This window comes from Stegastes partitus, unplaced genomic scaffold (genome assembly GCF_000690725.1).
Source record: "Stegastes partitus isolate 25-593 unplaced genomic scaffold, Stegastes_partitus-1.0.2 Scaffold510, whole genome shotgun sequence".
Taxonomy (NCBI): Eukaryota; Metazoa; Chordata; class Actinopteri; family Pomacentridae; genus Stegastes; species Stegastes partitus.
The window spans coordinates 15,482-24,698 of NW_007578241.1; the positions used below are offsets into that span (position 1 = coordinate 15,482).

The 9,217-nt window shown below is 46.1% G+C and overlaps 2 protein-coding genes across 2 annotated transcripts in view; both read left to right on the forward strand.

Moving 5' to 3' along the window:
- LOC103361526 (DNA (cytosine-5)-methyltransferase 3B-like) overlaps nt 1-9,217 on the forward strand; it is a 59,365-nt gene that overhangs the window by 13,796 nt on the left and 36,352 nt on the right. Inside the window, exons 2-7 of the mRNA XM_008287629.1 lie at nt 1,119-1,269; nt 2,240-2,325; nt 2,405-2,539; nt 3,699-3,842; nt 6,924-7,082; nt 7,189-7,296. Of these exons, the coding sequence (XP_008285851.1) occupies nt 1,119-1,269; nt 2,240-2,325; nt 2,405-2,539; nt 3,699-3,842; nt 6,924-7,082; nt 7,189-7,296 (783 nt within the window). The remainder of the gene's footprint in view (nt 1-1,118; nt 1,270-2,239; nt 2,326-2,404; nt 2,540-3,698; nt 3,843-6,923; nt 7,083-7,188; nt 7,297-9,217) is intronic.
- Nucleotides 8,314-9,217, forward strand: part of LOC103361537 (DNA (cytosine-5)-methyltransferase 3A-like) — a 3,400-nt gene continuing 2,496 nt past the window's right edge. The window contains exon 1 of the mRNA XM_008287642.1: nt 8,314-8,334. Coding sequence (XP_008285864.1) covers nt 8,314-8,334 — 21 coding nt within the window. The remainder of the gene's footprint in view (nt 8,335-9,217) is intronic.

Sequence of the window (9,217 nt, forward strand, 5' to 3'; positions counted from 1 at the left end):
TGAATGTTCTGCTGTTCCACTTCTTTTTCTTCAGTTTTGTGTTTTTTCTGGCACCATTAGCTGCAGATTTTTTTGTCTTTTTTGTTGGATGTCGGCGCTGCAGGACCTGCTGACATGCCTGAAAGCCTCTGGCGTGTTCTTTCTGGATCGACTGCAGCGTTCAGTGTTTGATTGTGTAATTTTCTGTCATTCTGACACGAGCGCAGCAAGAATGTGCAAAAGTCACAAAAACAGCAGCCGGAGGGGAGCGAAGGGTTCGGCTGCTCGCTGCACAACGCGCTGCCTTCCAACAGCTTCAGGTTTAAAACCACTCGTTCCATCGGCTTTGTTTTGGTCAACAACTTAAAAAAGTTTGTTCAGTGTTTGGTCGTCTCCTGCCTGCAAGTCGCAGCCTGAACACAACGTGTGACTCCTGAGTCGGTGTTGCATAAAACAGATTACAGTTTAAGCAGCACAACAACAAACCTCACATCTGCGCTGGACGACGTCCCAGAGGTTTTTTTTGGAAACCGGTGACCCACTTGGAAACGTGTCAGGAGTTTCTGGCGGCGCGATCATCTGCAGCGCTTTGAGGACCTGAAGATTTACGACGTTCAGTCGCTGAACAAGCCCCGACCGCACTCCTCCATCTGCAGCGCTCCGCTAATAGTTTGTCATCGTGGAGTCATGTGACGGCTTAATGGCGGCTGCACAGACGGAGCTGCTGCCGTTAACCTGTCAGGAACGCCGCCGTGTAACGGGAATGTTACCTGCGGCCCTGGAGACGTCGGGGTCTGACACATCAAACGCAGCGTGGTGGCGTGGAGCCGTGGGTGGGCTGGAGGCGGAGCCGTGGGTGGGCTGGAGGCGGAGCTGTGGGTGGGCTGGAGGCGGAGCCGTGGGTGGAGGCGGAGCCGTGGGTGGGCTGGAGGCGGAGAACCTGTGTGCAGGTTGAGCCTGATGAACTGACTTAAAGAAGTCGAGCTGCAAAGACTTCAGCGATGTAAAGCCCCGATTGAAACAGTTGTCGTAAAAACATGTCTTAATGAGCAAACCCATCAAATGAACTTCTACTTTTGGAAGCTGGTGAAGCTCTGCCTTTAAAAGCTCTTCTCTTCCTGTTTTCCATCCTCCTCCAGGCGGCGGTGAACGGAGACACGCCTCCAGCTGAGGGCCTATCAGAGAACGACAGCGGCGTGGAGCTGACCAATGAGAACAGCCCTCTGACCGCCGCCGAGCCGCCGTCCCCCTTCAGCCCCAAACAGAACGGAGACGCTGCCTCACCCCAAGGTAACACACACATTAACTCACCCCAAGGTAACACACACATTAACTCACCCCAAGGTAACACATATTAACTCACCCCAAGGTAACACTCATCAACAGTGCCCAGCAGTTCTGTATTACCTTTTAGGCTGTTACATGTCCTGAGTAGCAGCCAATCACAGCTATTGTTTACACAGAGAGACAGATGAGCACATTTGCAGAGCAGAGGAGCTCCAGACAGTGATAGGATACAGCTGTTGTGAAGAGGTTAGCTGTGCCTCCTAGCCTGTAGCTAACGCTCTACTAAAGTCAGATTAACCTTAACGATCTCTTCTAACTGACAGAATCGTCTCTCTGCAGAGAAACAACCCAAAAACTGAACAAGAAGCACAAACATCTCCACAAATCGGCACAGTAGCTGCCTTCACAGCGGCTAATGCTGTGCTAACGGCTAACAGTTAAAACAATAAGAAATGATGAACGTGAACCTTAGTGGGCAATAAAAGTGGCAGAACAGAAAAAGATGAACAAAACAGAGGAAGAGTGGACAGAACTGCAGGAGACAAACTGTTATTGATCTCGATCGATCGACAGTAAACTGGAGCATTGGAGAGTCACATGGCACTCAAATGTCATCACTCCTATTGTTCAGTTATAGTCATTATTGTTGTTGAAGAAGCCAGTTGTGAGTGACAGATTTCGTGCTATCATGTGCTGTCAACAAATAACTTCCATAATTTATGGCATCTTTGTCTTTGGGAAACACTGATTGATGTTTTTCTGCATTATCTGACGTTTTATAGATCAAACAACTCCTCAGTTCATCTGGAAAATAACCAAAAACATAAATAATATTTAGCTGCAGCCTGGATTTAGCTCGTACGACTCATAGTTTCAAACATGAGACGAAGCAGCAGCCGTCTGTCTCTGGAACATATTCGGTTTCTCCTCGGCCATCTGTCCGACCTTCTGTCCATCTCTTGTTGTTCCTCAGACGGTAATCAGTGTTCGAGTGGAAGCAGGAAGAGGAGCAAGAAGAGGCCGCAGGAGGAGGACGGTAGCTGGGACTCCTGCAGCGAGGTTCGACCACAAACACTCCAAAAGCTACGCTAACGAATCATCGAAACCGAACTCTAATCCGCCGACTGTGTGTTTGCAGGAAAAGTCCTCGGGGGCATCTCAGCTGGGTTTGAGGCAGAGACCTCAACCCAGAACCATCTTCCAGGCCGGACTGATGCCGCACAGCAAACCCCGAAGACAGAGCCGCAAGCAGGAGCACGGCGGCGCGACGCAGGTAAACACGACTCACCTGAACCTCGCCGTGTTTTCCACCCGACTGCATTTTAATCGACGGGAGTTCGTCTGTGTTTGCCCGAGTTTGCTTCACCAAATGTTAAAAATAAGAAGTGTGAGTCAGGGCCTGTTTCTGCTGCATGAAGCATCCCTTTGACCAGGATAAACACAACCGTGTGCTCTTTTGACTCATCTTTGGATTAGCAGTTCACTGGAAAAGTTCAGTGAGTTCAGCTTTGTTGTTTTTTTTACTTTCCCACATCCCAGAAAGAGGCGTGTGACTGGGATGAACCGTGTCCACGCAGGCTGTACAAACAAGTGAAAGTGATTCTTGTTTACCGTCTTTAGTTTGGATCTCTTTTCCCCACATTTCCTCATCCCTCTCCTTTTTTGCAGCTGTTTCCTTTGATTTCTCATGAATCTCCAGTATTTTGGTAAAATATTCTAATAATTTAAAACCCATCATGTCATAAAGAAGGTTCCCTGTAATCGTCTTGCAAGAAACTCAACCTCTCTATCGTTGTTTCTGCGCTTCAACCTGCAGACAATGTGCACAAAGCTGAGCTCGTTTGTCTGTGAAACCCAAACATGTTTCATTTGTACCGAGCAGGAGAAGTGTGAAGTCCTTCACTGTGGCCGCTGAGGTCATTTTGCTGCAAAAATGCAAGAAAAACCGTTTGCCGAGTCATTTCCTGCAGCTGTGCCGTGGTTTGGTCTGAGAATATTCTTGTTTTTTTGCATTTGTGAGCAACATAAAAGCTGCATGAATTCCTCTGTGATGAACCCACCTCCTCTCAAAACGTCGACGTTTCAAAGCAGTTTTGTTTTTCTTCACACGCTTAAGCTGCAGCTGAATTGCACGTTGACATATTTGGATGAAACCATGTTCCAGCCAGAGTTAAAAGCAGAGACATAAATTCCTGCGAGCTGACAGAGCTGCAGTGATTCAAGACGGCGCTCGGCTTTGTGCGGCGGAGATACGATCTGTTTTGGTAACAGTCAGTTCCAGGTGAAGAGCGCTTCTGCAAACACACTTAAAAACACATTTAGCGTCAATCCGACTGAGGGAAGTGACAGCTGAGCGAGGGAAGGCGCTGCACCGCCGTCGGTTTGTGCGCTTGAGTTCAGGTGTTTAACTGGTCTTCTTGGTTCCGCTGCAGTGTGCCGGAGGCCCTCGGGGGCCGGCGGTCGGGTCCGACGGCGTCCCGGAGGCCCCTCGTCTGGAGCTGATGGAACAGGACTCCAAAGACTCGGCTCAGAGCACCGGCACCTCGTCCAGCTCCGAGACCCAGCCAGAGTACAGCGTAAGTCACGCGTTCGACGGAGGCTCTGTCAGATTAATTTATAGCGGAGAAAGTATAGACGGCAGAGAGCAGAACACAGGACTGAACCCATGGAGGCAGATGGAAAAAAACCTGGAAGGTCTTCAAAGCAACGTGTGAAGTGAGCAAGACGTCTGCAGCTGCTGAGCTTCAGACTGTTTGAAAGTAGTTTTGTCAGATCTCTTGGATCGCGGCAGCAGAAAATGTGCTCTTATTTGGTGTAAACAAAGTCTCAAATCACTCCGAAAAAAAAAAAAAAAAAACTGTCCTAATTCAAGGCTGTGAAACTACAAACAAGAAGTTCAGAGTTTTACCACCTCGTCCTTCAAACTGGCCTCCTGGTGCAGCGCTGCTCTGCTCCCAGTGCTCCTGCCGCACTGGAAAGCCTGTTCTACAAGCAGCCACCACGCTTAAACTGTGAAACAAACACCTTCAACTTGAGTTTCATTTTCAAATCAAATCAAATCCAATCAAGTTTATTGTCATGTTGCTGTACACACACAGCAGTACAGGCAGGATGAGAGAGCGTTTCTCCAGGATACAATAACTTAAAGCAATTTAAATTGGGTACGAAGCAGAATTTAGGAGGAGCCACATCCAGAGAGTTCGATGGGTTTTGTTGTCGCATCACAGTTTAGGTTGTTTCCAGAGTTTACCTCCAATGAAGTCAGAATTCAACCACGAGCAGCGTTTCTGACTCCATGCACCCAGTTTTGTTTTAGAGATTTGGCTTTCGGCACAGCCTGCAGTTCAGCCGAAACGCCCTGAATTTTTGTCTCGTGACTGTTGCTCACAGCCGAGTCAGTGAAGGCGTCTCAGATGCACCGAAGAGTGCAGAATTTTTAGTTTTTTACGGAATGAGGTTCCTGCATATTTTTGGCAATTTTTAAAATCATTTTGATCAAATATCTTTTAATTTTAAGCTTAAATCTGGTTGTTTTTCCCGACAAAAAACAAAAGTCACTTATGACTAGTTCAAGGACCGTCGGAAACCAGAAAATCCAATAGTTTAGCTCCGTTTTTAAAGCATCCAGCCGATAAATGATGTCATTTTGGTGAATTTAAGGAAACAACATCGGATAAATTATGCTTCACGATGTCAGTTATGACTCGAATTAATATTTATTATTTTTCACAGAACACATTTACTCGATTGTGCAGCTTCTGGAGGTTTGGGCTCTTTAAAATACAAAATAAAAGTCTAAAAGGGAAGTTGTAGACGTAAGATTAATACCTTTAAAGCAGCCTGGAGTCATAACGAGATGAGCAGAAAAGAAATAAGGTGAACAGAGGGAAGGAATCAGACAGCTGTGCAGGAGAGAGAATATTTTATAAAGAGGAAGTGGAGGTTTGAACTTCTAAAAAAATACAAAATAAAAGCCTAGAACTGAAGTTACAGATATTAGAGATGCACTGTGTCTGAAAACAGCCTGGACAGAGAGAAAGATTCACACAGCTGTGCAGGAGAGAAGTGAGGGTTTGAACATTGTTTTAAAAAGAGGAAGTGGCGGTTTGAGCTTTTTGAAATACAAAATAAAAGTCTAAAAGGGAAGCTACAGATATGTTGAGAAAGCGGCCTGTAGTCATGATGAGACGAGCAGAAAAAAGACTGAAGATGACCAGAGAGAAGGACTCAGACCGCCGTCCTGGAGAGAGGTGGAGGTTTGAGCTTTTTAAAATGCAAAATAAAAGTCCAGAAAGGAAGTTCCAGATGTTTGATTAACACCTTGAAAGCAGCACGGAGTCGTAACAAGACGAGCAAAGAGAAGGAGTCTGACAGCTGTGCAGGAGGCAGATTACTTTAAAAAGAGGAAGTGGAGGTTTGGACTTCCTCCTCCTCCACCTGGCCTTGTGTTGGTGCAGCTGCTCACACAAACACACCGTCTGTTGCTCTGCATCAATGCCGGCATTCAGGTCCCGTCTGCAGGGCAGCGCGTCGCATGCAGCGCTGCAGCCTTTACATCTGCAGGCAGCAGCTCCATGTGACGGTTTGTCTGTTCAGGGTCATGATGCTCTGCTGGATCCATGTGAAGCTCAGAAATCCAACCAGCAGCTTCCTACAGAGCTGGTGGAGGTTCTCTGTCTTTAAAGGAGAGAAAAGACTGAAATCAGAGTCAACGGTGTGTTTTCAGTGATGTGAGATGCTCCAGTTTTTAAGATCTGGACATTAAATAGTTAAAAACACAGAAATGACGACGTTCATCAGAAGCAGACACTGAACAGAATCTGGTCGCTGTGTAGCTGTCAGTAGGAACTAAACTGGTCCTGTTAGACTGCTCAGTGTCTATTGGTGGTTGTTTTGTGTGTCTTTCTGGTCCTTTTGCATCTGTTTATGGTTGTTTGTGTGTCTTTGTGGTTGTTTTCTGTCCATTTCTGTCACTTTGTAACATTTTTATGGTCATTTTGTGTTTATTTCTGTCATTTTGTAGTGTGTTTGTGGTCTTTTTGTGTCTATTTGCAGTTGTTTTGCATGTCTTTGTGGCTGTTTTTTGTCCATTTCTATCACTTTTTAGCATGTTCGTGTCTCTTTCTGGCCATTTTGTGATTATTTTGCAGCTGTTTGTGGTTGTTTTAAGTCTCTTTCTGGCGTTTTTTTACTCTGTGGTCTTTTGGGGTCTATTTGTGATCATTTTGTGTCCTTTTGTTCTACCATTTCTTTGTCTTTGTGGGTTTTTTATGTCTACTTGGGGTTGTTTTGCGTCTGTTTGAAGTCATTGTGTGTGTCTCTGGTCTTTTTCCATCTGTTTATAGTCATTTTTTGTGTCTTTGTCATCATTTTGCATTTCTTCCTGGTCATTTTGTGTCTCTGGTTGTTGTGCGTCTGTTCGTTTGTGTCACATCGTGTTGGTTTTGCGTCTCTTTGTGATTGTTTAGCTTGTGTTTTGTGTTATTGTAGTCATTTTCCAGGTGTTTATTCCCGACCTGTTGTGTTCCTGAGTCTCAAATCATCTCCACATATTTTCTTCTTCTTCCTTCTGTGTGTTGTAGTTGCTCAGATAATCAGACTTTCTTAGTGAAGCAATCTGACGGCCTCTCTCCTCCTCCTCCTGTATCTGTTTCCAGGACAACAAGGGCTTTGGCATCGGCGAGCTGGTCTGGGGGAAGATCAAAGGCTTCTCGTGGTGGCCGGGCATCGTGGTGACGTGGCGAGCCACCGGCAAGCGGCAGGCGAGCCACGGCATGAGGTGGCTGCAGTGGTTCGGGGACGGCAAGTTCTCCGAGGTGAGGAAGAGGAGGAAGAGGAGGAAGAGGAGGAAGAGGAGGAACCGGGAACAGCGGCGGTGGTGCAGCTCCTGGTTTTATGTGACGCCGTGTTTTTCCTCTCCAGGTTTCTGCCGACAAGCTGGACTCCATCACCGCTTTCCCCAAGTTCTTCAGCCAGGCGTCCTACACCAAGCTGGCCTCCTACCGCAGCGCCGTGTTCCAGGCGCTGGAGGTGAGTTCACGCAGCTTCCTGCAGACCTTCTGAAGCTCAGACTATCCCAGGCTGTAATCACCGTGGTGTTCATGCTGCGTCTGTGTTCTGTTACTCATAAAATGAAGCAGAAAATAGAATTCCCTTCGCTGACAGGTTGGTCTGATGACAGGCAGGCTACACGTTGCCTCGATGGATTAACGTTGTGTCTCCAAAAGTGAACTTCTCAGAAACAAAGACGAACATTTCAGGTTTGAAGACTTGGTTTTCAGAGAGAAACAGCTCCTTAAAGTAGACGTTACAGGTTCTTAGAAGGCAGCAGCTGGTCAACAGACACTGATGACATGAACTGAACATGAGTAGAAGGAAACTTGTGAGATGTGCATAAACCAAAAAACATCTGTGATATTATAGAATCTGTGCAGAAAATATCAATAAAAATGCTAAAAGAGGCGAAATTAAAAACCTTGGATGGCAGATGTGTTGCTGCTCAGATGGTCGAGTGGCTGATGGAGGCTTCAGGTCAGATTTAGGCTTAATTTAGAGTCGCAGTTTGGCATTTTGTGTCTTGTTCTGGTCAACTTCCATCTCTTTGTTGTCAAACTCCATCTCTTTGTGGTGGTTCTGTGTCTCTTTGTTGTTGCGTGATCAAATACATCAGACTGGACGTAGGATTTGGAGGTCCTGAACCTCCTCAGAGTCTCTGTCATGGTCCCGCTGCTGCTAAACTCCCACAATGCTCTCTGCTGCCACCATGAGCTGTAGTCTGTAGACGCCTCCTCTGGTCTCTTAAACAGCAGGAGGCTCCACCTGGTGGAACAACCAGGTACTGCAGCTGGTCTGTAATACTGACATCATGTAGAGAACACAGGTGTTCTACCCTCTAACTCTACATGTAGACAGGGTTCTACTGGAGCTTTACTACAAGGTTCCACCTACAGAACATTCAGGAACCGACTGGAGGCACAAATGCGTTGCAGAGATATTCAGTTATCAGGCATTGAATCATTATTATTATTATTATTATTAGCAGCTTTAATGTACCTGAACCGGCGTCAGGTTGGGACTCGGTATCAGCGGATGCTGGATATTAAATAACTTGGGTCAGATCGGGGGCAAAGAAAACTACATTTAACAAAAGAAGAAGAACAGAGAACTCGTAGTAAAAGTGTGTGAGCTGATTGTGTTTCACCTGAACTCTGCTGTGAAAACACACCGAGCGTCTTTCTGCCAACGAGTCGCCGGTTCACTGGGAGGGCAGCGACGAGCGTGAAGGATTCCTCCTCGCTACCCGCTCATCCCGTCGGCACGGCGGCGGACGAGGGAGGAAACAAACGTTGACTTTCTTCCAGCTGGACGGGAACTCAGACAGAAAACAAGACAGAAGGGGGAAAGACGAGCAAGACCGTACATGTGGGACAGGCCGTCACAAATCAGGAGGCGTTCAGGGCAGCGGGGACGTTTCAACTCTGACGCATCGAGTTTTTGGAGTTTGTAGTTCGTTAACAGAAAATACACTTTATTAAATACACTGACGAGCCACAACATTAAAACCACCGACACACGAAGGTGTTAGAAACCGTCTGATACGACGGACACAACAGGAGGCAGGAGGATTTTAGGTATTGTGAGAGAATTCTGAGTCATTTTAGACATTTTGATACGATACGATGAGACTTTATTGATCCCACAGTGGAGCAATGTGCAGCAAACAGGAAACATTTAAGAAACATCAGTAAAAAACAAAAATATACCTCGACACCGGTTCAGATTGTCCATTTTTCTCTGGGTGTAAATAACAATATTGCACATATTAGTGGTCTTAGATCCTTTCATGGCCAATTTTTGACTCATTTTGTACAAAACTTAGATTATTTTAGTCACATTTTTAAACATTTTGTTCAAGTTGTAGTAATTTTGGACTAATTTGTGTATTTCTTGA